We start from the raw sequence: 27035 nt of genomic DNA, 5'->3' as shown, positions 1-27035 counted from the left end.
TTGTTTTTTACATTAGAGACATCTAGAAACAATTAACGCAACAACAAAAAAATCTATTTTAACTGTTTTATTTGACATTCTATTTGGTCATCAAGGTGGTGGGACAAGAGGATAAGTACTCTTGTCCCACCTGGAAGTACTCCAGACATATTTGGTATTTTAAAAGGTATTTTCAATCACCTCATTTTTGTGTATTTTTATTTTTTTTTTAAATTTCATTGTCTGGACAACTACAATTTACTCCAAAACTGCATGTTATATTATATATATAATATTTTGTACATGGGTTTGTATGAAACTTCATGGCTGGGACATAAATTCTCCTGTAAATTGTTGAATGACCAATTCAGTTTGTTTAAATATTTTATGTTGACGCATGATTTGTTCAGTCGGTAATCACACAATTTGTGTAGTGGTCGGGGGAAGATTTACAACTTTATATAGGAAAATGTGCAACGTTAATCATTTGTTTTTAAAACAAATAAACCACCATTTCAACCAGAAGAAGACTGAAGCGAAATTCTATTGTTTGAGTCTGCATTGGTTCACTGCTGCTCCACACGTGCATTGATGACAATAAGGTTGGAATATTGTCATTACTACATTCTTAGTGTTTTCGTCTTTTTTTTTAAATGAATTCTCAGGGTTGATAGTTAATTGTCATTGTTAACTTAACAGTAGATAACTAGTCTAAAATCATCCTTTCTTTGAGATTAGAAGAGCATGACGGAGCAAGTCAATGCAGGAGACGAGGATCTAGGGGGCGGGGACTTGGGAGGCGACGTGATGACGTTGACGTAATGGGACTCGCTGCGTCTGCGTCCATAGGGCGGGGACTTGAGAGTCGGCGTAATGACATCTTGCCATTGGCAATCGCCGATTGGGAGAACGTGTCAGTGACGTCACAGACCGCTCAGTCATCGGCGCGGGAAACTCTGTCGCCGCCGCTCGTGAGGATCCGCGGTTCTACCGGACGTTTCCGGTGTTTGCAGGCGAAGTGAGCTCCGCTCCACGGCGGGTTTAATCTCCATCGCGGCTCCACGGCGGGCTTGTCTGCAGGTGAGACCGCGGCTCGACGGGAAAGCACCTGGCTAAAGCGGGCTAGCAGTTAGCTTAGCTTAGCTTCGCTGGCTGGTTGTAAACAGCAGCAGCTAACGAGGCTAACGAGGCGCTTCCAGACCCGGTCGGTTCTGTTAACCGACACCAGGAGACAAAGCCTGTAAAAGTCGGATTGTTGGAGACGTTTATTGCCTTTGCTGGACAAGATGTGTTAAATCTAACACAAAGTGAAGGAGCGCTGTGGTATCGGCTAAATACACAAACATAAACAAACTAATCCAAACTCACGTCCACTTTGTTAAATCCACTAATATTTAGAACAATCTCACTCTACAAAGCTTTGTATGATTACTTAAGGCCTAAAAAGGTCCACAAAAAGAGGTTCCAGTGTTGTAACGTGTGTGTAATACCAAAACACTTTTTTGAATGTTTTCCACACTTAAATGTTTCAAATCAAACAGATTTAAACATTAGTCAAAGATAACACAATCTACTTTTAAAAATGAAGAGTTTTATTAATCAGGAATAAAAAAAAAAAAAAGTCCAAAGCTACATGGTCCTGAGTGAGAAAGTACTTGCCCCCTAAACCTAATAACTGGTTGTGCAACCCTCAGCAGCAACTACTGCAGGCTAGGAATTCTGGCCACTCATCTTTGCAGAATTGTTGTAATTCAGCCACATTGGAGGGTTTTCCATCATGACCCACCTCATTAAGGCCACGCCACAGCATCTCCATAAGACTGAGGTCAGGACTTCCTCAGCGTTTTGGATCACGTTCCTGCTGCAGAACCCAAGTTCTCTTCAGCTTGAGGTCAGGAACTGGACGTTCTCCTTCAGGATATCTTGGTAGACGGCAGAATTCATGCTTCTATTTATCACAGCAAGTCTTCCAGGTCCTGAAGCAGCAGAACCGCCCCAGACCATCACACTGCCGCCACCAGGTTTTACTGTCGGTGTGATCCTCTTTCTCTGAAATGGCCGACGTAGCGGGACACGCGACTTCCAGAAAGTTAAACTTTTGTCTCGTCGGTCCACAGAATATTTCCCCCAAAGTCTTGAAGACCATCAAGATGTTTTCTGGCAGAAATGAGACGAGACTTAATGTTCTATTTGCTTCGTGGTTTTGGTCTTGGAACATTTCTGCCCCGTCTCTGTTTATCAAAAAAATCCCACTCACTCAAAAATAATCGATATATATATTTATATATATATATATTTTTTTTTGCACATATGCTTTATTTCAGCTCGTACCGCGGTGACCAGCAGCCATGCAGGCCTTCCTGAAAGGAGCAGCTGTGCAGTCGAGCAAATCCCAGAAAGACAAGGCAGCAGCCGGGCCCAGCACAGAGAAGAGAGCCAGGGCCGTCCCCTGGGTGGAAAAATAGTGAGTCTCCTGGAAACCTTTCTGTCTGTGGACACCGAGTTCTACTTTTTATCTCATTTCATTTATTTGTTTATTTTATTATGTTATAAAGCGGCAAGATGTAATACATCTTCAACTCATTATGTAATAACTTGTTACATATTCTGAGTTATTTCAAATTGCGGGTGTGCAGAGCCGCTTTATGTAATAATAGTGCAATACGTAATAATGTAATGAATGTTCAACTCATTCTGTAATAACTTGTTGCATGTTGCAACAGTTTTTTAAAGAAAATTAAAAATTTGGTACTAAAGTTTGTCCTCTACGTTTTTCCATCACGTACATCCCAGTTTCATATTGAGTGGGTCGGAGTAATAAAGTATTGCCATAATAACCTGTATAAAGTTAAAGTTTTTCTCGGTTGTGTTGAACAGGATACCTCGTGAAAATGTCTCTCATTTTCACAAAACCAAACAATTATGACATAAATTGAGTAAAATCTCAACATACATCCAATTTTAATGAAAGTTTCTGGTGCCAAATAAAGTGAAATATCAAAAAAAAAAAAACTTGGCAACAAAAAACATCTTCATTTGTTGAAATATCAGCGTTTTCTTTTATCTGTATTTTTGCCGGATTGGAGTTTCTTGTTGTGACTCGCTGATGTTTGACCCTCGTTTTTATGTATTTATTTTTGTCCATTAAACAACCTGCACTCCACAGCGGCAAGGCTTTGTCACTACACAAAGTCTTGATTGTATTAGTTTGATGTACAAAAGCGGCGCTGTGGCTCATGCGGGTGTGTTTGTGCTCCAGCCGGCCGAAGTGCGTGGATGAGGTGGCCTTTCAGGACGAGGTGGTCGCCGTGCTGAAGAAGTCGGTGGAAGGAGCCGACGTGAGTACAAACGACAAAACTACAAAACAACAAAACTACAGAACAGCCTCCTGGTATTTGTTCGTTTTGCGGCTCGTTGTCGGTCGTGAGCAAAACTTTGTCCCCGGCAGTAATCAGACTACTGCTCGTTCATTCAACCTTTTGATAAATGGGGGAATAGCAACTTTTGGAAAACGCTCTCTCTCTGGAAACGGGGAAAATTCCACTTTTCAAAAACTCTCCATCTCTGTGGATATGTAAATTTTGGAAAACGGGCCGTCGCTGTAGAAATGGGGGAATAGCCACTTTCCGAAAACTCTCTGTCTCCATGGAAACGCTGGCAAGGCAACTTTTGGAAAACATTATGTTTCTGTGGAAATGGTGAAAACGCGCCCACTCCTGGTCTGGCGTGCCAACTCCATCGTTTGTCTCTGTCGTTTCCATGGAAACAGACCTTTTCAAAACGGTGCCACGTAAACTGAGATGTTCCGAGACGAGATTGCAAAAACGGTGCGTTTTCACTTTAGCCGTTGTCGTGGAAACGGGTTCTAAAGTTGTCCTCCCTCCGCAGCTTCCCAACCTGCTCTTCTACGGCCCGCCGGGGACGGGGAAGACGTCCACCATCTTGGCCGCGGCCAGGGAGCTTTATGGGTGGGCGAGGCGAGGCGTGGCGACACACGCTGAAGTTTCACTCTCTCTGTCCTCTCACTCGCTCTTCTCTCCCTGCGCTGCCCCCTTCAGGCCGGTGTTGTACAGGCAGCGAGTGCTGGAGCTCAACGCCTCGGACGAACGAGGAATCCAAGTCGTCCGAGAGAAAGTGAAGAACTTTGCCCAGCTGACCGTGGCCGGGACGCGTCCAGAGTGAGTGTTCGCTGTCCACCATGTTTCTGCCGCACACACACATCTAAAGACACGGTGCTCTTCTTGGGGTTAGAGCAGAAAGTGTGTGTCGAGGCCTGACGTGAGCTGAATCCACCAGCGCACAATTCCAGGTCGACTGATGTAAGAAGGGAAAAGTGCGTGCGGCTCCGGGTTTCTAAATCTCAGTATGTTTCCAGCTTTTGGCCGTACGCCTTCGGTTTGGATCCTCCGCCATGTTTTATAGATGAGGCCCCAGATGTTTTGCATCAGCCTGCGTGTCCTGTGTGTGTGTGTGTTGCAGCGGGAAGCCGTGTCCGCCGTTCAAGATCATCATCCTGGACGAGGCCGACTCCATGACGGCGCCGGCTCAGGCCGCCCTCAGACGGACCATGGAGAAGGAGTCTCGCACCACACGCTTCTGCCTCATCTGTAACTACATCAGCAGGTGAGCCCTCCACCCGCCCTGCACACACACACACATATAAACACACACCTGGGACTGATGGCGACCCTCGCTGTGGTTTCCAGGATCATCCAGCCGCTGACGTCCAGATGCTCGAAGTTTCGCTTTAAGCCGCTGGCCAATCAGATCCAGGAGCAGCGGCTGCTGGCGATCTGTGAGACGGAGAACTTAAAGTTCACCACAGAGGTAAACGTCACACGCCTTCCTCGTCGTTTTGATTCTCGTTTCACCTCATGAACGAGTACGGACTGCCGCCCGCCCCCTAGTGGCCATTCTCGGTATAGAGCATGAGTCCAGCTCTCTAGTTTAAAAGATGAAACTGAAAACAAATGTAAGAAAACATGAAACTTGTCATTGATTTAATATGAAAATGTGATAAACTCGTCGTGGAGGAACTAAAACTTTATGTTTGCGATTAGTTGAAGTCTAAACCTGAAAAACAGATGAGACAGTAGAATAAACTTTATACACTTCTAATGAGGATCCAGAGCAGCGAAATCAATAGACTATTAGACTCTCTTATGACTAAAGTGGCTTAAAACACATCGTTAAAAAATTTACGTAATTAAAAAAAATTCAATTTTTTTTAATTATCAAGTCTGAGAAAAACTGAGAAAAACCAACGATTCCACTTGTGCGAGCAGCGGAAAGGAAGTAGCATGTAGCATGTAGCTTCATGCCTCCAATACATGAATGATGCGTTCAGGTGCATCACGTAACTCCGACCTTTGTTTTTTCCTGACATTTCTAGCCATTAAAAAAAATTTAAAAGACGTTTCCCGTCTTTAAATGCTTTAATTCTTCCATATTTCATATTAACTTGGTGCCACCGCTCTCGTAAACGTCTTCACTGCGTTAGTCTGCAGGGTTTTAACGTTTCCTCGCTGTCGTCGTCTGCAGAGCATCGCGGCGTTGGTGCGGGTGTCGGAGGGAGACCTGCGTAAGGCCATCACCTTCCTGCAGAGCGCCGCACGCCTCAACGTGGACAAGGAGATCACCGAGCGCGCCATCGTGGAAATAGCCGGCGTGAGTCACACTCTTCTCAACGCCACGACACCAACGCTGCTTTAAACTGACTGAAGTTCAGCGTTTTTATTTGAGTTAAACTTTTCCTCAGACCAGACAACAGGGGGAGCCGCCGCCGCCGCCTTCTCCTTCTCCTTCTTCTTCTTCTTCCTCCTCCTCCAGCAGTTTGTACCCATGAATGTTGTGTTACCGCCACCTGCTGGTTCTGCCACTCTGTTCGTTCCCGTCGCTCTATGAGAAAGAAGATGGAGGACCGATGTGGACGGGAGGAGTGGTGGCGTAACGTTCTCACTCTCTCACTCTCTCTCTCTCTCTGTCGCAGGTCGTCCCGGCGAAGATGATCGACAACTTGCTGCAGATCTGCTTGAGAGGAACGTTTGAGAAGTTGGAAGTGGAAGTCAGAGTGAGTGGAAAACGTCTCTTTTACGTTCGGCTCTGGAGTCGAAGCTGGAGAGTCTCTGATATCAATACCAGCGTCGTTTCTCTCACTTTATGGCATTTAGTCAGTACTTGCATCGGTACTCCGTATTGGCAAGTAACGAAAGCTTAGTACGTTTTCATCTGTTTCTACGTAAGTATTTTACCAACTTTTCCCCAAAACTTCCTCCCGTATTGTATGAAATCTTCCAGCGATCCATTCGATTTTGGGACGTTAACGGCAAAGCGTTTCTGAATAAATCCCAACAAACTGTGAAAAAATGTCCCAAACAAAGCAGATGGGAGAGGTACCTCATGGAGGAGATCAGCGTCTGTTGCCATGGAGACGCTTCCGGCTCAGTGCTTCACACAGTGATGACCTACCTCGTCTAATATGCTAGCGATTGCTAACTCAGTTCGTTCAACAAATGTGTTGTTGGTGAAGGTCTGCGCTCTACCGTGTGTAGCTCTAGAGTATTTAAACGATTGTCCTCGGTGCGTCTCTAATCTGAACCAATCGTAGCGACTCGAAGCCAGTCCAGGGTCCTGAACCACCTGCTCCCTCTGTCCTCCCAGAACCTGGTGGACCAGGGCTACGCCGCCACGCAGATCCTGGACCAGATGCACGAGTCCATCATAGACCAGGACCTGAGCGACAAGCACAAGTCAGCCATCGCAGAGAAGATGGCGGTAAGACGTTTCCCTCCCGTCGCTGTTCTGTCGTTACTGACTCGTGGGATCCACCAGGAATCTTTGTTTACTGGCAGGAAGTGACTCGCGTTTCTGACCGACGCTTAAACATCCCGACGCCATATTTTCAGACTCTTAACACATTTTGTGGAGCTCGTGCTCACAAGAATAAATCTCTATTTCGGGCAAACAAATGAAGAGAAAGAAGAAAAACTCCCACTGGATCGAAGAGGAGGAAGAAGTTAAACTTATTTACTTCTGCTCCTCAAACACGCCGACGTCCCTGTCAACCGCTCAGTGAAAGTTATGGGCAGTGACAACCTGGGAGAACTGACCCCTCCACCACCACCGGAGGGCGCCAAAGATCTCTTGATTTTTATATTGAGGGGTCAAGTTGAACATAAAAAACCAAAACGGACTAATAAGAGGCTCCAATTTGGCCGAAATTGCAGGAAAATTATATATATATATATATATATAAAAACAATCCAAATAAAATGATGCTGCATGAAAGCTTGTTATTAAACCAGCCTCAAATGTTTGTTAAAAAAACAAAATGTTGAAATTGTCGTCATTTTCAGTCGTAATTGTTTGATTTTTTTTAGGTAAAAAGACATTTTCATCAGGTTCATTCTGCTTCATAACAAAGGAACAAGTTCAAAATTAAAGGTTTTTATAACAGTATTTTACTCGCCCGGCTCACTTCAGATGAAATTAGACTGAATGTGGCTCCTGATAGAAAATGAATTTGACACAGACGATTTAAGAGGTGTAGCTTTTTTTTTTTTTTTGTTGCTGTTGGTTTGTTTTAAAAAAAAATAGACGACTCAGAATTTCCGTCACAAAACGACTCAGTTTGAGCGTTCACGCTAAAAGCAGCGTCGGGCTGAAGAGGAAGATTGAAAAAGACGAGTTAGATTTTGGCCCCGTTGATAAAAATGAGGTGACGTTGGAGCAGAATTCCTGTTTAGTTGGAGAAACGGTAGAACGAAGGTTTGAAAAGTGTCTCTGCTCTTCAGGTGGTCAGTAAGTGTCTGTCGGACGGAGCGGACGAGTACCTGCAGATCCTCAGCCTGTGTTCCGTCATCATGCAGGAGGCGTCGCACAACTGAGACGCCGGCTCTTCGTCCTCTGCCCTCCGGAGTCTTCCTCCGCCGCGGAAAAATTCTGTACCGTTTTGTAAAGTAATAAATAGATTTTTCACCACGTCATCGTCATTGGAATATATTTCTTTAAATCACAGTCCTGCCACTAGATGGCTGCATTGAGCTTTTACTCACCTTAGAGTGATGACATGGCATGCTACATGCTACATGCTAAAGAGATCCAGGCTCACACTCCAGTGATGCTACATGCTAAAGGGTTCAAGGCTCACACTCCAGTGATGCTACATGCTAAAGAGTTCCAGGCTCACACTCCAGTGATGCTACATGCTAAAGGGTTCCAGGCTCACACTCCAGTGATGCTACATGCTAAAGGGTTCCAGGCTCACACTCCAGTGATGCTACATGCTAAAGGGTTCCAGGCTCACACTCCGGCGATGCTACATGCTACATGCTAAAGAGTTCCAGGCTCACACTCCAATGATGCTACATGCTATATGCTAAAGAGTTCCAGGTTCACACACGCCGGCGATGCTACATGCTACAACTGACTGATACTCGTTAACGAGCTCGGACTCCAGCAGCGGCGTTCAACCTGCACCTCCAGAGCCTCACGTGGCTCCTCAGCCCTCATGCAGCGGCTCCCTGACATTCTCAAAGTTATTTTCAAATAAATACATTTATTCTATTTGTATAACGCTGACTTTCAAAATTCTAAAAACAGCCAGAATCTCTGGAATTAAAAAAAAAAAAAAGGATGCAATAGCTAAACCTACTCAATAATATAAACAAAGTAAAAACTAGTGAAGTAAAATGATTAAAACAGTGTTTGGTTTTCCTGCAAGAGAAAATAGATAAAGGAAAAGAAACAAGAAATAACAGATGTATTGCAGTATAAATACTATAAACCGCTAAAGAGGCTAAAATAACCAAGATGCATAAAACAGCTCAAGATGGAAAATCCATGAAAAAAAAAAGAAAATTTTTTAAATTGGCTACAAGAGCAAAACAAAAAAATACATAATTATATATGTATTAAATATTGTATGTCGCCTGTCGGAGACGACGTAGCGTCGGTTTGCGGCGACGCTGCTTTTCACACGATCTTCAAACGGACACAACAAGAAGCAGAAACTCCAGTCTCTTATCAAAATATATTTTATTCTGGATTTAAGTTCCACTGATCTGACGTGAAATGATGAAGGTGATGAGCTGCAAACAATAAAAAGCAAAGAGGAACGGCGGGGTCGCCTCGGAGAAATGCTGACTCAGCAAATTTTGGCCACACACACACACACACACACACACACACACACACACACACACACACACACACACACACACACACACACACACACACACACAGGCGGCATCAGAGGATTTCATTCAAACAGCGAGAGGAGGAGGAGGAGGAGGAAGAGGAGGAGGAATGTCTGGGTGTTTCTCTGAAGCTCCTTCAGGCAGGTTTTGGTTGCAAAGTGAAGCCAAACTGAAGAAGCGTCTTTTTAGATTTAACTCCAATATGACGAGAACGTTTCAAAGAGTTCCCTACTGACGGCCAAATGAAGCCTCATGAACCACTTTAATTTCTGCCTCCACCAGATGGCGCTCTTGGTTTGAAGATAAGAGGCTTGAAGGACTGGCAATGAAGTGTTTTCAAACATTTGTTGAACAGACGGCGCCATCTAGTGGCTCCAGAAGATAAAGACAGTGGTTCACGAAGCTTCATCGGGCCGCCGCTACCGTTCACACGACGACGCTCTCCAGAGAAAACGTAACGACCTTCCTCGTGTTTAGCGAGTCTGTTTACGGAACCTCTGAGAACGCTACTTTCTGAAGACGCCTCCCGAGGCGGAACTTTTGTTAAAAACGCCTCGTCTCAGTGGGAAAACGCAACTTCCCGAAAACACTCCGGCGGCGCGTTGCGGTGCCGACGGCGCAGAGGAGGGACGCCGCCGTGACCTTTGACCCTCATGACCCTCAGACCGAAGCTCGCCCACTTCCTGTCGGGAGTAAAATTTGGGTTTTGGTCGCGTTGTTGGAAAATAGTTTAGAAAATCTGGATTATAAAAATAAGTCGCCACCGCCCGGAGGAAACGTGGTAGAGGAAGAGAGGAAACACGCCAACGCTCCCGGCGAGGAACCGCCAAACTCTGGCGACTACGGCGAGACGTCGCCCGAGCTCTCGCCGCCTGGAAACCGCCAGACGCTTCCGTTTCACCGAGTAGTGGCAGCCACTAGATGGCGCCGTCTGTTTTCTACGGTGGTGTTTAAACCAGGAGCGCCATCTGGTGGAGTCAGAAAATGAAGGTCGCGGTTCACGAAGCTTCATCTGGCCGTCACTACACTGAGGTCTCCGTGCTCATATTCACGCAGGTGAAGAGCCGTTTGCGCGACGACGTTTCCAAGTGAGGAACGTAAAAACGCGTCACGTTGCGTCTTTTTCGCGCTGAAACGGAAACCTTTTGAAAACGCCTCAGTCGGTTGTGGGAAACACTCGGTAAAATACTTCTCTGCTCTGGAGATTAAGATTTAGACTCGTCATTACTTGTTTTAACCTTAAATCAATTCTCCGTCGTGAGAATTGAAAAAGTTTCCTCCGTCGTGTCGTGACCTCCGTCCACGTTCTCCTGGGACTCCGCCCATTAATGTTTATAGCCTGTTCTCCTCTGCTGCTAGTGTGTGTGTGTGTGTGTGTGTGTGTGTGTGTGTGTGTGTGGTTTCATGACAGAAACAATCGACAGCGCCCACTAGTGGACCAACATGAAAACTACATCGTTTTCAGCCTTTTGTTTCTTGCGTGGACAGTTTTGTTTTCAGAATAACTTTTCTGAAACGAAAACTTGAAACGTCGTCGTGTAAAGAAAGTCGTAGAAACTTGTCATCTTCCTCAGGCTGAAGGTTATTTATTTATTTATTTATTTATTTATTTATCTCTCTGACTCTACAGATTCACCTTTAATAATCGATCCAAATAAACTTTTCTATCCGATCGGATTGTTTCCCGGCGGCGCTGCTCTGTGACGTCGTGTCGATAAAGTAAAAATAAATAAACCCAAAACACACCGCCAGCGTTTCGGTCCGACTCTGAACGTCTCTTTGGTGCAGCAGGTTGAAAATAAAGCTCCGCCGTTTTTTTTTTTTTTGAGATCACGACTTCCGTACTTCACAATAAAAGTGCTTTTTTCCTAATCAACCACCGCGTCGGATCACATTCCTAAATCCTCTCCGCTGCCTGGTTCCCGTTGGATTTTTGGTCGATCTTGTAAAATCTTGATTATCGGCGACGCGTTTTTAAAAGCGCGAACCGAAGAACTGAACGACGTTTTGAGTTAAAATTCTAAAAGGAGTCGGTTAGTTGGTGAACTGTCGTGTTTTTAGTCCGGATGTTTCTACTCGAGTCTTTAACCGTCTTTACGTTCAGCCTGCGAGACGAAACGATGACGTGCGTGTGTGTGTGTGTGTGTGTGTGTGTGTGTGTGTGTGTGTGTGTGTGTGTGTGTGTGTGTGTGTGTGTGTGCGCCCCTCCCCCCCACCTTCCCTCCGAAAAGATAAACAGACGTGAAACCAGGAGAAGAACCAAGACGTGAGGATGTGCGTGGTGGAGGAGCCGAGGATGCGTCTGCAGGATGAGATCCGACTAGTTACACTTTTTTGTTTTTCTCTGATGTGGATGATGAGCGATGGATCCGGAAAAATTGAGGGTCAAAAAACAAAACAAAAACAAAAAAAAAAAAAAAAAAAAAAGAGCGAATAACAGCGTCCCAGTTTTGGTACATATGTGGATCTGATATTAGTTTTTTTGTCTTTTTCTTTTTTTTTTTTTTTTTTTTTTTTTTGTCAGTTTGTTTGTTTTTTTTCTGCTTCTCTCTCAGAGTCTGCACAGAGGGAGGCGGACGCTTCCGTCCGCACGTTTCCCCGTCCGTCCGTCCATCCGTCCGTCGGTTCGTCCGTCGGGTGTGGACCTGCTGCTTCCTGTGGGCCGGCGGCGAGCGCGGGGCCGGCAGCGACAGTCATTTTGGCTATGTACACATTCATGGTCGGTCCATGGCTTCCAGCGAACGGCGGCGCTATTTCCGAAGGTCGAGGACACAAACCTGGAAGAGACACGGAGAGGTTGAGGCGCTGGGGGAACCGGCGTCCGCCACACGGGGGGAGAGACGGGAAGTGGACTTACTGATCCGTCCGACGCGCTGGCTCCCACTTTGTCCCCCGCCGCGTTCCAGCAAACCTCGAAGATCCCCCCCCCGTCCCTCGGTAGCTGTGGACTAAACCTCCCGTCTGCAAGCAGAGCGAGTCACACAGTCTGAGGGGGCAGCGATTCGCTCGGAGACCGTTTCTACGGCAACGGCTCAAGTGAAAACGTCTTTGTGTTTCAAGTTTCGGAAAAAGTTTCACGTTTCCACGGTTACGCTTTGAAAACGATGTTCTGTTTCCATGGAAAAGGCAAACAGGCTAAAAGCAATGTGGTGTAAGTGCCACCATTTTCAAAAAGTTGCGTTTTCCCTCGTTTCCACGAAGACTGAGCGTTTTCAAAAAATTGTGTTTTGCCCTGTTTTCATGGAGACGGAGCTATTTCAAAAAAAAATTAGTTTCCATGGAAACTTTCAAAAAGTTGTGTTTTCCTGTTTCCATGGAGACAGCATTTTCAAAAAGTTGGTGTTTCCCCGTTTCTAAAGAGAAGGAGCAGTTAAAAAAAAAGTGTTTTTACCCATTTTTATGGGGACAAAGCTATTTCCAAAAATTACATTTTCTCTTGTTTCCACGGAGACGAAGAATTTCTCCCCCATTTCCACAGAAACAGGGCGTTTTCAAAAAGTTCCACCTTGGGAGACGTATTCAAAACGTTCCGCTGTCAGTGGCTCCGAGCGCCGTTGTCATGAAAACGCCCCCCCCCCCCAGAACTAAACTTAAACTTTTCATTGAAAACGCGGCGGCGTCACGAAGCCCACCTGTGTGTTCCAGATGTGCACGCATTTGTCGAAGGAGCCGCTGGCGAGGTGGCGCCCGTCGGGGCTGAACGCCACGCTGTAGACCGGCTCCTGGTGCTTGGTGAGCGTGTGGATGCAGATTCCTCGGTCCACGTCCCAGAGACGCACCGTGGAGTCGAAAGAGGCGCTGCGGAGGAAGAAGAAACGGGTGAATCTCCAAAATGACCGAACGCCGCCCCCCATAACGCCGCGAAGCATCGACGTTCTAAAAGCTGCGCGGTCGCTCTCACCTGGCGAGCATGAGGTTAGCCGTGGGGTTGTTGGTTCCGGGGCCGGTTGGACTCCACTTGATGGTGTAGATTTCTTTGCTGTGGGCCTGAAGGTCGTGAACGCAGGCGTCCTGCTTCATGCTCCAGATCTGAGGACGGAGACGTGATCACATGACTTCGGCGCAACTCTGAAAACGCACCGTTTTCAGTGTTTTCGTTTCAGGAAAGTTTCACGTTTACACGGTAACTTTTTTTAAGACGACATCCATTCAGGCAGAAACACGAAAAAAGAAACTACGTAGTTTGGATGCCAGCCCACTAGAGGGCGCTGTTGGTTGTTTTTGTAGTGAAGCCACAGACACGTGCAGCAGAGAACAATGCACAATAACGCCGGGAGAACAAGGACAGATGCCCCGTTTCCATGGAGACGGAGACGGGAGTGTTTTCAAAACGTTGTGTTCTTCTCCGTCTCCATGGAGACGGAGTTGGAGCGATTTCAAAAAGTTGGGTTTTCCTCCGCTTCCATCTGGATTTAGGGGTGTTTTCCAAAGGTTGTGTTTCCACCCCGTTTACATGGAGACGGAGGATTTTTGAAAAGTTGCGTTTTCACCATTTCTATGGAGGTGGGAGTGTTAAAAAAAAAAAAAAAAAAAAGCTTTTCCACGGCAACGGCTCAAGTGAAAACGTCTTTGTGTTTTAAGTTTCAGAAAAGTTTCACATTTCCAACACGCTAAAAGCAATGTGGTTTGGGTGCCAGCATTTTCAAAAAGTTGCGTTTGCAGACAGTGTTTTCGAAAAGTTGTATTTCCCCCGGTTTTCACGGAGTTTCGCGAAGTTGCGTTTCCATGGAGACAGCGTTTTCAAATAGCCGCACTTTCCTCCATTTCCATGGAGACGGAATGTTTTCAAAAAGTTGCGTTTGCACCATTTCTGTTGGAGACGAAGCGTTTTCAAAAAGTGTGTTTTCTTCCGTTTCCATGAAGACGAAAGGTTTTCAAAAAGTTGCGTTTGCACCATTTCTGTTTGAAACGAAGCGTTTTCAAAAAAGTGTGTTTTCCTCCGTTTCCACAGAGACAGAGTCGGAGCGTTTTCAAGAAGTTGCGTTGTCCACGTCTCCGAGTCACGCTGGAAAAAAAACCCAACCTTTTTTTTTTCACGTTTTCGCTTTAAAACGTTGTCGCGTAAACGAGGCCTCGTCCAAAAACCAGCGCGTTTTTCACTGCAGGGAAACTTTTTAGTGGAGGAGGAGGAGGAGGAAAGAGGAAGAAGCTGGACTCACCTTCAGCGTCATGTCGTCTGAGCAGGAGGCCAGCAGGTTCCCTGTGGGATCCCACTTGATTGCATTGACTTCATTCTGGAGGCGGAGCAGAGGCCAGAGGGTCAGACACACACACACACACACACACACACACACACACACACACACACACACACACACACACACACACACACACACACACACACACACACACACACACACACACACACACACACACACACACACACACACACACACACACACACACACACACACACACACACACACACCGGGGCTTTTCCCAAAGCGCCGCCTCACCGTGTGTCCCTGGAATGTCTTGACGGGCCGGTCCTGGCCCAGCTTGCAGACGTGGATACACATGTCGGTGCTGCAGGAGGCAAAGGTGTTGTTGCTCTGCCAGTCCACGTCCAGCGCCGGAGCTGCGGGCGGCAGAGAGAATCTTCAACGTTCACGAAAACACGGTCCGATCTTCGCAAAACGAGATTATTATTATTAAAAAAACAACAAAAAACATCTCCGCCACCTTAGCGTTATCGCTGCTGACTGGCGTTAGCGGTTAGCATTTGTGCTACAGGTTTTTTTTCACTCTTCTACTCTGAGGTCTACCAGGTTGAACTAATGCATGAACTAAAGTTAAAGTTTTGGCCTTTAGTGAGGAAAATCTAATGATTTATAAACATTTTTTCTCGATTAATTCAGAAATAACGACCAATAAGATGATAGTAAAATTATGACTACAATAATGTAATAACTCAATTATCAGCAGGACATCAGCTCAAGTTATTAGAAATGGTCAGGATTATCACGTTATTGGCGTCTAATGAAATTTGAAGCAACAAGAATTACATTGTTAATATTGTGGATTATTCTGTTAATTCCAGTGAGATTATAATGTTGTTGAGTCATGCTAAGAAATACCTGAATCAGGGTTTGAATCTGTTTTATCTCTACTTCTAAGGTAAAGTCCCCTCCCCCGGGTCTGGTTCTGCAGGTTTCTTCCTCTTAAAATTCAGTTTGTTTTTCTCTCTTTCTTCCATCAACCTGCTCAACTGGAATTATTGTTCTTTTTCCTCCAGATGATTGTTATATTTGGTCCAGTAGAAGTAAAATTGAATTGAAACGTGGATGTCCCGTGAAATAGGATATTTAAATACTTAAAACGATGGGTGTGTGATATCGCTGTAAAGTCGTTTCCATGGTAGCGAAGGCAGGATCCTGTGTGGCGCGTCGATACCTGAGTGAAAGGGAAACTGCTGCTTGGCTTCTCCCGTGTGTGCGTCCCAGATGATTGTTGTCTGTGGGGACAGAACAGACAGTCGGAGTGTGAAGAAGATCGAAAACTCAAAAGAAAGTTACGTCTTCCGATACCCCGAAAAGTGAGAACGGATAGAACCCGTTCTAAGATCCTACGTATCACGAAACTCAGCTTGATCCAGGGGCCACATGCAGAACCAGTGAAATGGTGGCAGAACGTTTAATGAGAACATTTCTACTGAAACTTTGTGTGAAGCTCACTGCAGGGGAGTACAAACAACAAAGTAGCACTTATAGTGGAAAAAGTATCAATTATATACCAGGAACTGTTACATAAGTGTCAGTAAAGTACCAGAAACAGCTAAAAAGCATCAATACAAATACCAGAAATAGTTAAAAAATTATCAATAAAGTACCAGTAATATTTCAAAGATATCAATAAAGTACCAGTGACAGTTAAAAAGTATCGATAAAATACCAGAACTAGTTAAAAAATATCAATAAAGTACCAGTTATATTTTAAAGGTATCAATAAAGTAACAGTTAAAAAGTATCAACAAAATACCAGTAAAAGTCAAAAAGTATCAGTAAAGTAGCAGCAAAAGTGAAAGTATTACAGTACTCAATACCACTATTTGTTCCTCCTCGGTATCCTTCAGCAGTTTTCAGGTTGTTGTCGACATGTTTAGTTCTGATCGCTGCCGTTTTATCTTCTGATATTCTAACGTTACTAAAACTGAGGACGAAGTTACTTTTCGGTGAAAGTTAAATAACTGCCTGGTCCTCGCAGACTCACCTTGTCGACTCCGGCACTCAGGATAAAATTGCCTTTTTTGTTCCACTTCAGTGCAAAGATGGGACCTTTGTGTTGACCCAGAGTGCTGGCCAGGTTACCTGAGGACCAACCACAGGGAGCGTTACACCACAGCTGCCAGCAGAGGGCAGCAGCGCCCCGCAGGCCGCGCTGGGCCTGAAGCCACCGGCCTCCATGAATTTTGTGCTCAGTGAATGAAGGACGCCGCTCACCGTCTTTTGTCCATATCCTGGCGAAGCCGTCGTAGGAGCCCGTCGCTAACAGCGTGCCCTCGCTCTGGGGCACACACACACACACATCATCATCATCATCATCATCATGTGATCCAGGCCAGATGATTTGTTGCTGATTGTTTTGATCAGCAGGTTAAAATTACCCGACTAAATTCACAGATTTATGCGCCACGCTCCAGTCCTCCCTCAGCTTTCACACACACCGTCCAAACACACACCCGAGAGTGTGCGTGTGCGTGTGTGTGTGCGTGCGTGTGTATATGTGTGCATGCTCACATTCCAGTCTAGTGAGGTGACGTCTTTGTTGCTCGGGACGTCTTGTCCTCCCTCTCGTATGCAGTGTCTCAGCACCAGCTGTGTGGAGCTGCTCGTACTGTTCTCACTGAGGTTCCAGATCCGCGCCGTCGAATCACCAGAGCTGAAACACACACACACACACACACACAGCTCAGAACAATGCGTGTAACAGCTGCTCACCTCCTGACACACGCACGCACGCACACACACACGCACACGCACACGCACACACACACACACATACACACGCGAGCCAAAACAAAAAAGACAGGTTTGTTTCTACTTAAAGGGACCATCACCTGCTTGTCTCACGTATCCAGTCTCCTTTAAATTGTCTTTCAAATCAAACAAGGAGCTCGTTCTGACCATTTTTCATACCAAAACTTTCTCTCCTAAAAGAGTTACAGTATTTTCTGGACTATAAGCTTCACGAACCACTATATTTATTTTCTGGAGCCCCTAGGTGGCGCCGTTTGTTCAACAAATGTTAGAAAGCACACTTCATTGCCCATCCTTCAGCCTCTATCTTAAAACCAGGAGCGCCAGATAATAAAGAAAGTGCTTCATGAAGCTTCATTTGACTTTCACTATGGAAAAACGCATCGTTTTTGAGTTTTCGTGACCCGCTGCTGCGGGGAAAACAACGACACTCACCCCGACGCCAGCAGGTCACTGACGGGGTTCCAGGCACAGATGAAGACCTCCGACTCGTGGCCCCTCAACACCATAGCCTTGTTCTGAGGGATCTCCACGTCTCCGTCCACCTCCATCAGGTCCGCGTGATTGTCTGAGAGATGGGTCAAAAACACGTTTTTTAAAGGACAAGTACGAATACTAACCTTTCGCCTATTTCCGATACCGAGTGCCGATACTAGTACTTATTAAATACCATGAAGCCTGATTCATAGTCGATACACTCATGATATGTGATACGTCTGTGTCAACGCTATGAATATATTATCAATATTTATGTGTAATAAAAAAACGCAGCATAAACACACAAATGCATCAAGTAAACAAAGTTAAAAGGTAAAAGATTTTGGCTCCAGAAATGGAGGATACCAGCATATCTGGCAACACAGGTCAGCAGAGGTTGTTAATTAAAGCTGGACTCACTTGATAAGGTGTGCGCTCCGTTCTCCTCCCCGTTGGCAGTGTTGTCCCCGTTCTTGGCGTTGCTGGCGATGCTGCCCCCGGTGGCCGCCGCCGGCACCAAAGCCACCGCCTGCTGCTGCTGCTGCTGTTGTTGCTGCTGCTGCTGCTGCTGCTGTTGCTGCTGCTGCTGCTGCTGCTGCTGCTGCTGCTGCTGCGCCATCTTGTCCCTGTAGGCCTGCTGCCTCGTCTGCACCACGTCCGGCATCACGGCGTCGATCAGCGAGAGCGACTCGATGGGCCGACCGTCGAACAGCGTGCCGTCCTGAGGAGCCGGCGCACACAAGAGGGCGCTCTCAGGACGCCGTCCCACAACACAACGCAGGTGCGACGGCGTTTCCTCACCTCATTGATGCTGACTTCAGCCTCCACGTACTGCAGACCCTTCTGGATGATGCTGATGAGGGCGGCGGGGGGAACCAGGGCACCATTGATGTTGGACTGGCTGATGTGGCTCTCTATGCCGAAGGTGAACGCCGAGTGGGAGAAACCTGCAGAGGGGGAACCACGTTTTCACTCCCGCCCCAAACGTTTTCTCTTTTCTGCTCACGTGAATCAACGTTTTCTCAAACAACGTGAAGACCAGCAGGTGGCACTGTACGACCGCATAACCTACAAATGTCACCAAAGGAACGGGGAAGCGTCGATACCACTTACTACAAGTTCCTCTACCAGAATCCACCCGGGGGAAAATTAAATATCAGGGAGACGGAATACAAAGCAACATTTTGTATGTACGTTTAGTAACGTATGTCGTGGCTAAAAAATGTGTTGAGAATTGCGAGAATTAACAAACAAAAAAAAAACAAAAAAACGCAACTTTTCTGAAACGCTGCCTCCCAGTCCATATTCTCCTGGGACTTGGTTTTATTTTGACAGTCACTGTAATAACAATCCAACTTGGTCGTCTGTCCACTAGAATGTCCTTTCACTCCTATTGTTAATGTTTATAGCGGATCGTTCTCCGCCGGATTGTGTGTGAATTTATTCCAAAAACAACCAACAGCACCCACTAGTGGCCCCCACATGAAAACTACACTGTTTTCAGTCATTTTCAAAATGTTGTAAAGACAAAACTTTTCTGAAAGGAAAACACGATGCGTATCACTGCTGGATGAGAATGTAATGCTCAATAAAAAGTTTCCACTTTTATCTTTGGCAAAACGTTTCACGCACAACGTGTCGGTAAACAAAGAGTTCCAGAACCGCAGGCGGAGAGAACGAGGACACTGCAGTGAGGATGTGATGAGGAGGAGGAGGAGGAGGAGGAGGAGGAGGAGGAGGAAGGATACCTGACTCCTGTAGATATCTGTAGACCAGGAAGTTGACCTCATCACTGCTAATGCTCATCTTTACTCCCGTTACACCATGAGGTCAGCACGCACACGCCGAGCCTGCAGGACAGAGAGAGTTGTCAGCAAGAGAGCACACACACACACACACACACACACACACACACACACACACACACACACACACACACACACACACACACACACACACACACACACACACACACACACACACACACACACACACACACACACACACACACACACACACACACACTTCTTGAATAAAAGCCCCTGTAGGTTATTTAGCTGTTTAAATTCCACAACTCGGCGCTCGTTTTCAATCCTTTCCCCTGAACTGAGGAAGCAGTTTCTTAGTGAGTGATTTCTATGTTTTCTTGTTTTTTTTGGGGTGGGGGGGTTTCTCAGGAGGAGGGGAGGAGGGGGTCCTGGAAAACAGTCCCAGTAATTTTATGATCTTTCCAGGAATTTTAATGAGCGTGGGATTCCTGCGGTTATTTCAGAGAAACTGCAGACCTCACACATACCGTCCCACATACCGGCGCGCGGTCGGGTTTCGGGCAGAGCGCGTACATTCCAACGCTCGCGGGAATGTTTAACCCTCGCTCCGCCGTGGCGTCAGGTACAGGCGGTCTGAGAGACTTCCGCACACCTGCTGCTGACTCTGCACTTCTTGGTGTCCTCATTGAACCCGAGACGCCGACGTGCCACACCTCAGCACTTCATTCAGCACAACTGTGCCGCCGCCGCCGGACGACCCGACAAGCACGGCCATTACCCGGAGGTTTGGCTCCTCCACTCGCACTGCAGAACCACAGCAGTGAGGACGCCTTCTGAATGAGCATGCTCGCCAGGCGGATTTACAAATGAATGAGAAGATGTGAACTAAATACAGAAACACAATCACTGGCACACGTTCGCCTGTCAGCTCTTCCTTGATCTCAGAGCCTCGACCACAAAAATGGCACAGCGTGGGGAAGACTTCGAGCAGGACTGTTCGACCGGAAATGAAGAAACCAAACAGGGCGTCCATGTTACGTTCATGAGAAACACCCAGTTTTAATGAGAACAAGGTGGAGGATGTGTTCGGTACGGCGACTTCACAGAAGGTCAGTGGGTCACGTGGGATTCCTCTGAGGTAAATGTCAATACAAGAACAAAGCAGGTCTGTTCTTTTGAACGCAGTGTTCCCCCTTCCAACGCACGCACGCACGCACGCGCACACACACACACACACACCAATAAACCATTGCAAGGACTGACTTTAATACCAACTTGCAACGTGCCCTAGATTAATGGCAGAAACTCTAAAAACTGTGTAGTTTTTATGTTTGTTTTTGTAATAAAACGACACACACATGCTATACACGACACGCTATACACCACAAAGTTTCAAGTGAAGACATTTTTTTGGGGGTGTTTTTCTGTCTGCAAAGTTTCGTGTTTACAAGGCAACATTTTGAAAACGATGCCCGTTTATACAAAATGGTAGAAACGCTGAAAACGATGCAGTTTTCATGTACGACCACAAGTGGGTGCTGTTGGGTTGTTTTTTGCGGCGTTACGCAAAAACATTTAAAGTAAAAATTAACAATTTTTGCATTTTAACTTTCACGTTTAGATGGCAAGTAGCTTAAGGTTTTTACTTGTACTTAAAAAAAAGTACAAGTGCATCCCTGGTTTAAAATGGAAGTATGAAAATAAAATGGTCTTTTTCCGAATATTTTTTAGGAATTCGTGGTCTATTTTGCTGGAGAAGCAGTAGTGAAAATGATCATCTGCTGTCAGATAATGTCCTGTTGTGAACGGATAACGACGTCTACTGATGCTACTTGTGTACGACCCCGTTTACACGGCAACGTTCCAAGTAAAAAATAAATAAAAAACGGTCAGTGCACCTCCGAGTCCATCCGGATGAGAACCCCAATAAGAAACAAGAACCAGAGTTCCTCAGAAGCCAGAAATGACCCGGCTCGAGGGCGTTTACCATGAGAACAACCAGCCGAGTAAATCCAGGAGCAGAGCTTGACGTCTGGAGTTCAGGGTCCTGTGAGCTCCAGATTCAACTACTTTTCTCATTGTGGTAGATTTTCATGATGGAGGAGCAGCCGGACGTTTATCACCGGCGTCGGGCTGCACGGCTCAATACTTCTGGTTTCTTCCGGCGAGATGCTGCCGCCTTATTTCCACAGGTGATTAGAAGAGAGGATGAATCTTTCACGATAACGCGATCAGGTGCTCACCGAATCAAACAGGATACAGTGACACCCTGCACTACGTACTTTAGTTTCAGATAAACAACAATAGAAGCAGCTTCAGACGCGGGACGAGAAGAAGATGCAGTTACTGGACCGTCCGTCCACAGAGGCCGGATGAAGATGCTTTTGATAAAAGAGAATAATAATAGAACCAAAGGGCCTGTCGCTCCCTGGAATTTTGACATTTTACACATTAAAGTTTCATCCTCTGAGCTTTTTTTTTATCTATGCATGTTTTCCAAATAATAATTCTGGTGTAAGTGTCTACCATAGCAGTACTTTTGGATCACGACGTGATGGGAGGGATTAAGTTCTATCCTAACGACGTGCAAGAAAAAATTGCATCTATGTGCCAAAAGCTGCCAGGCAGAAAAATAGCCCCCATTTCCAAACAAACAAATCCTTGAATATAATTTTGGGACAGGAACAATAGAAATGACCCATATTGGCCACTTGCCAAATTAGAAAAAAAATGTTATCAGTTTTGGTGAAGATTGTCTTTGACTGCTGAAAAATGGCTTTTTCTGACATAACAATGGCCGCCATTTCAAAACAAACAAATCTCCAATTATCTTTTTAATTATACCAGAAAAACCTCGTTGAGATTAAAAATCGCTTCTTCAAGAGTGTCCTGGCCGAGACAGGCAGCAGTACTTTAAAGTTTCAGACAAAACATGTACACGTAAAACATAAGAAGGAAATTTGAATGCATTAGAAAACATGAAAACACTTTAAAAAAGAAAAGTCCCATATTCAAAACACCTGCAGACAATTGTGTCTTGTCTCAATAGAATTTTGGGACAGGTTTTGAGTTATCAAAATAAACAGAAATTGCTTACAACAACGACCACGCCTCAGCCGACCAGCAGCTGACGGCCTATCGGCTGGTGAACTAATAAGAAGCACCTCTGATGAGCTCCTTGAATAAAACACTCGCGCTGCTGTTACCCCGTGAAAGCCTGGCAGCACCGCCGCAAATGAAACCACTGATTGAATCATAAGCAGCTGCCCGGCTGCTTTCGCATCAAACATTTACGTTTCAGCTGCAGACCGACTCTCTGAAACTCACCACACCCATGCACTCCACGGTCTTTCCCGTTTTAATGACATAATCTCAGGCGGCAGCTGGAAATACTCAGGCAAGACAAAAATAAACCGCTCGGTGGCTTTTTTTTTTTTTTTTACCCTGCATGTTAATTTCTCTTTAAGTAACTGAGACGAGGCCCCTGAAACACGAGCTGCAGATCGGCTTCGTCAGAAATGCTCGTCACTTTCACACCCGCTTCAGGTCCCCACTTCTTCTAGGATAACAGGAAATAAAGGGGATTTTGAACTGGTTTAACTCATGGCAACTAAATCTAATGGGGTCCCGTTGATGCGACAGCGATTTCAAGTGAAAACGCGCAACTTCCGTTGCTTTTTGTTGGTCAGTTTACAAGACGACGGCGCTCGGAGCCGCTGAACATGCGCACCACGGCAATAGTCAATAGCTGATTTCATTTTCATATTTCGAACGCGCTCAAAATCAAATACCAAACAAACATTATAACAATATAATCAGGTTTCATGTCTGAAAAGGATTTTGAAGTTGAACTTATTAAAGCATGCCCACACACACACATTTAATAGGAAGACTAATTATCTGTTGAAAAGATATAAATTATGTGTATTTTGTTAAGTTAATGTAACTATAAATAATACATAAGCATAATCATGATCAAGGAAGGATATTAAATAAGTTCTTCTGCACATGCTCAATAGATGGACAATAACAACAACGTTGTCTCTTGAGTGCCACGACTCCCAGTACATATTCTCCTGGGACTTTTATTTTGACAGTCACCGTAATAACACTAGAATGTCTGTGTTCTTCCATTTGTTAATGTTTATAGTGTGTTGTTCTCTCCACGTGTGTGTGGTTTCATTACAAAAAAAACAAACAGCGCCCACTAGTGGCCCGACAGGAAAACTATATCGTTTTCAGCCTTTCTGCCTTCACTGAGTAAACGGACACTGTTTTCAAAATGAAAATCAGAAATTATGTTTTCACTCGTAACATCGTGTAAATGGGTCCTAAAACACCCGAGGCCACCACTCCCCACTCAGAATAACATAAAAGCCTGTTCATGCTCTGGATGTGAAAGAAAATCACGATGAGACAATCTGGAGCCGAGCTGGGAAACGAGCCCGACGCTCCTCGTATGTTGGTGGGAGTCCAGGCAAGGTCCACCCAATTCTGGGCGTCAAGACACATTTCAGCAACATTCACACCTAGAAAAAGGAAACCGGGTAATGAAACTATAGTAAATTATATCACCAGAGAGTCTGGAGACTGGTTAGGGCAGAATTTACGGCATTGCCACTGAACAAATGTGACAGCACTGCTTTTACAAACTCACACAGGGCAGCGCTGCCAGGGAGGGGAAAAATGAAGGTAATTACAGGAGCAGGGAGAAAACTCTCTTTAATAAATGATCAAGGTTAATGACTACACATTGATAACGTGAAAAGGCGAGGTGTCATTTTACCTGACAGACGCTGTTTATGTGTGTACGCATCCACGCCCAGCTCAGTCCTCAACTGAACCAGCTGGGAGGAGGAGGGTCAATAAAGCAATATATGAGTATGTGGCCTATTGGGGCATAAATCAGCCCCTGCAAAGGACGATTACGAACCTAAATTCAACTTTGAGGCCAATTCAGTTCAGAGGATACATGATATAAATAAACGAGGGTGACGACATGTCAACAATACACACGCTCTTCTATTCAGCAGCTCACAAACAATGTGTTCCTGTTTACGTCGTTAAAGGTCTGACGGCTTGGGGGTCGCATTGCCCTAAACAATGTTAGCTTTACAAATCAAAATGTAGGTAAAAAAAATCCAGACGTAAAGAGGAAGCTGAGAGGATGATCACAGCTTATTTCTGGACTCTTACACTCACATAAAACAAATCTAGTAAATCCACTGGAAGACAAATACTCTTGTTACGTAACGACTGGCTGCAGAGTGTGAGTGAAATCCACTGCTGCCGAGAAGCCGTGCAGTAAAACCCTGCGGACTGTTCAGTCGGTGGAGATTTAGGGTTAGACGCCCGTTTTCAGCCCCAACTGACGGCAGCGCCGCCCGGGGAGGACCACCGGGGGGAGCAGTCAGGTTTGTAAACAGCCGGGGGGTGCAGTTCCCTTTGCAAACCAGCCCGCTGCAGTGGCGCTGTGGAGCCACCAGCCGCAGGATACAAGGCTCTGTTTTGACAGTGTGGGGGAGAAAGAGGAGGAGGAGGAGGAGGAAGAGGAGGAGGAGGGGGGGATCTCGTCTCTGTTTTTCTTTCCTCCTCTCGGACTCTCTCTCTCCTGTGACTGCTGCTGGTGGCAAACAGGACGGCACAGTAAATCTTCAAATCAAATCACAGCCCGACAATAAAGGCAGGAATGGAGGGAGAAGAGAGAGGAAGAGAGACCCCATTAGATAATCTCCAAATATAAATGAGGACATTACTTAAATGGCCACGCAGCTCGTAACCCGTGTCTTAACTGAGACGTGTCGATGAAAATGAAATCATATCAGAGACACCAGAAGTTCTGGCACAGCGTAATCAGATAAGATTATTACCTCCTAGATGCAATTCATTAGATCGGACTGGTCAAACGTAACGAAGAGCCATTAGCTCAGATACAAAGAGAAACATCCACACCTGAAGGGAATCCACCCGCATGTGTTCATTTACAGACTCAAATTACATGCAGATATCTTTTCGTGACTCACAGCAGCGGTTTAATTGTCTGGCACGACGTCCACTGAAGCCCACTCTCTTCCCTCCCTCCCTCCCTCCATCCATCATCAGGTGGTTGTAATTTGACGGCTTCAGGTCCAAACTTCCGTCAACACATGCTTCATCCCCTCCTGGGTCCTTGGGTTGCCTCTGTGGTGGGAGGCTTGTTTAGACTCGGCAGTGAACACTGTTCAGGTACACGTCTGAGTGAAGGTCGCGCACATTTCCTAGAGTCCTGGCCTCGAAGTGTTTTCCCCAACGTTCAGCCCACGTCGGTTCAAACTCCTATCCAGAGAGACCTGGACGTAGGCCAGGCTGGAAATGCAGCGAAAACAACTTTCAGGAGCACAGAGACGTTCTCACAGAAATTCAGCCACTGTGAAATTGCTTCTGGGCCACATGTGGTCTACTGGTCTTCGTTTGAATGGGCCTGCTTTAGAGCTCCGTTAGGACCTTTGTCCAGGACAGCACTTTGTGAAAATGGTAACAATTTGCCGCTTTTCTGCCTGTTTGTTTGTGTCGAACTTGGGCTGAAACAACTCATCGATTTAGTAGACTATTAAAATGGTTGTCAACTAACTTGGGTCATCGATTAGTTGACTGATGACAATTTATTTTTTCATATTATACAACTTTTCAACATTTTCACATGGTCTCAGTCCAGAAACGATGAATTCAACGTTTAATGCCCCAAATCTAGCTACACACTTTTTAAAACCTGGAACAAGCCGGGGAGAGAGAGGACAGACTTTCTTCACTTCTGGGGGCGCCATTCCAGGTATGGGGACGATTAGTACTGTTGGAAATCCATTAGAAAGTGATTTTTGTATAACATGAGCCCTTTAACATTAGCTGCCCTTTCTTTTTTTCAAATTTCCAACCAATGTGTTCTAGCAGCTACCACCGTGTGGCAGTAATGAGCTGCCTGTGGCTGTAATCTACCAACTTGTTTTTGCGCTGCATGTGACTCAAAGCTTTCAGCAAGATGACGGAGAATACGCTGATCTCAAAATTCAATATCCGGATACCACAACGACGACTGAGTATTTGGATATCCGCGTCCAGCCCTAACAGCGAGCCCCTAAAGACCACGTGTGAACAGACACCAAAGCGCCTTCACTCCACCAACTGGTGTAAACAGTCTGCTTCAGGGCTCGCCACATATGATCAGATCACCTGCAAGTCATGGTGACGCCAGGCGTAGACTGGCTCACAGATACAGAGTCGGGCCTATACACAGCTAATAGGTGCTTTAATATTCATACTGTGTTGTTCTCTTGTGTGTTTTACAAAAACCAAACAAGAAAACGATGCACCACCTCCATGGTCTGGCGTGCTGATTGTGTGAATCCTTAATCAAAACACAGAGTTCTCCTTGTGTTATTTTTCTGAAACAAAAACAGAAGAAAACTAAACTGTTCTAAGCCGATCATTCTTGTATAAACCTGGACTCAAAGGAATACCAGTGAAATCAGCCAACGAACACAGAGAATTTACATCTCATGGTTTCTGATATCTCTACTGTAGTGTTGACAACCCCTGCGCCAAAAGTCTGCTCGTCCAGAACATTTGGAAAAAAACTAAACCCTTGGTGTTTGTTGGTGTTG

General features: G+C 45.6%; 2 protein-coding genes across 2 annotated transcripts in view; one reads left to right on the top strand and one right to left on the bottom strand.

Moving 5' to 3' along the window:
• The first annotated feature begins 898 nt into the window (after positions 1–898).
• Positions 899–7969, top strand: rfc4 (replication factor C (activator 1) 4). Its single transcript, XM_080472613.1, has 11 exons — positions 899–1059; positions 2304–2443; positions 3239–3317; positions 3868–3947; positions 4038–4157; positions 4459–4602; positions 4686–4806; positions 5521–5646; positions 5969–6049; positions 6640–6753; positions 7773–7969. The coding sequence occupies exons 2-11, from the start codon at positions 2328–2330 to the stop codon at positions 7863–7865; spliced, it is 1074 nt and encodes a 357-aa protein (XP_080328739.1). The 5' UTR covers positions 899–1059; positions 2304–2327; the 3' UTR covers positions 7866–7969.
• Positions 7970–11002: 3033 nt separating this feature from the next.
• LOC308115587 (F-box-like/WD repeat-containing protein TBL1XR1) overlaps positions 11003–27035 on the bottom strand; it is a 42843-nt gene continuing 26810 nt past the window's right edge. The window contains 15 exon segments of the mRNA XM_080473165.1: positions 11003–11953; positions 12034–12102; positions 12105–12137; positions 12809–12974; positions 13078–13205; positions 14336–14410; positions 14633–14754; positions 15570–15630; positions 16386–16483; positions 16616–16679; positions 16913–17054; positions 17588–17720; positions 18050–18350; positions 18431–18576; positions 19378–19479. Coding sequence (XP_080329291.1) covers positions 11927–11953; positions 12034–12102; positions 12105–12137; positions 12809–12974; positions 13078–13205; positions 14336–14410; positions 14633–14754; positions 15570–15630; positions 16386–16483; positions 16616–16679; positions 16913–17054; positions 17588–17720; positions 18050–18350; positions 18431–18576; positions 19378–19435 — 1623 coding nt within the window. The 5' untranslated portion in view covers positions 19436–19479 and the 3' untranslated portion in view covers positions 11003–11926.

The sequence above is a fragment of the Lipophrys pholis genome (assembly GCF_963383615.2).
Source record: "Lipophrys pholis genome assembly, chromosome: 10".
In the NCBI taxonomy this organism is placed as follows: domain Eukaryota; kingdom Metazoa; phylum Chordata; class Actinopteri; order Blenniiformes; family Blenniidae; genus Lipophrys; species Lipophrys pholis.
This window is presented reverse-complemented; position numbering and strand designations above follow the sequence as displayed.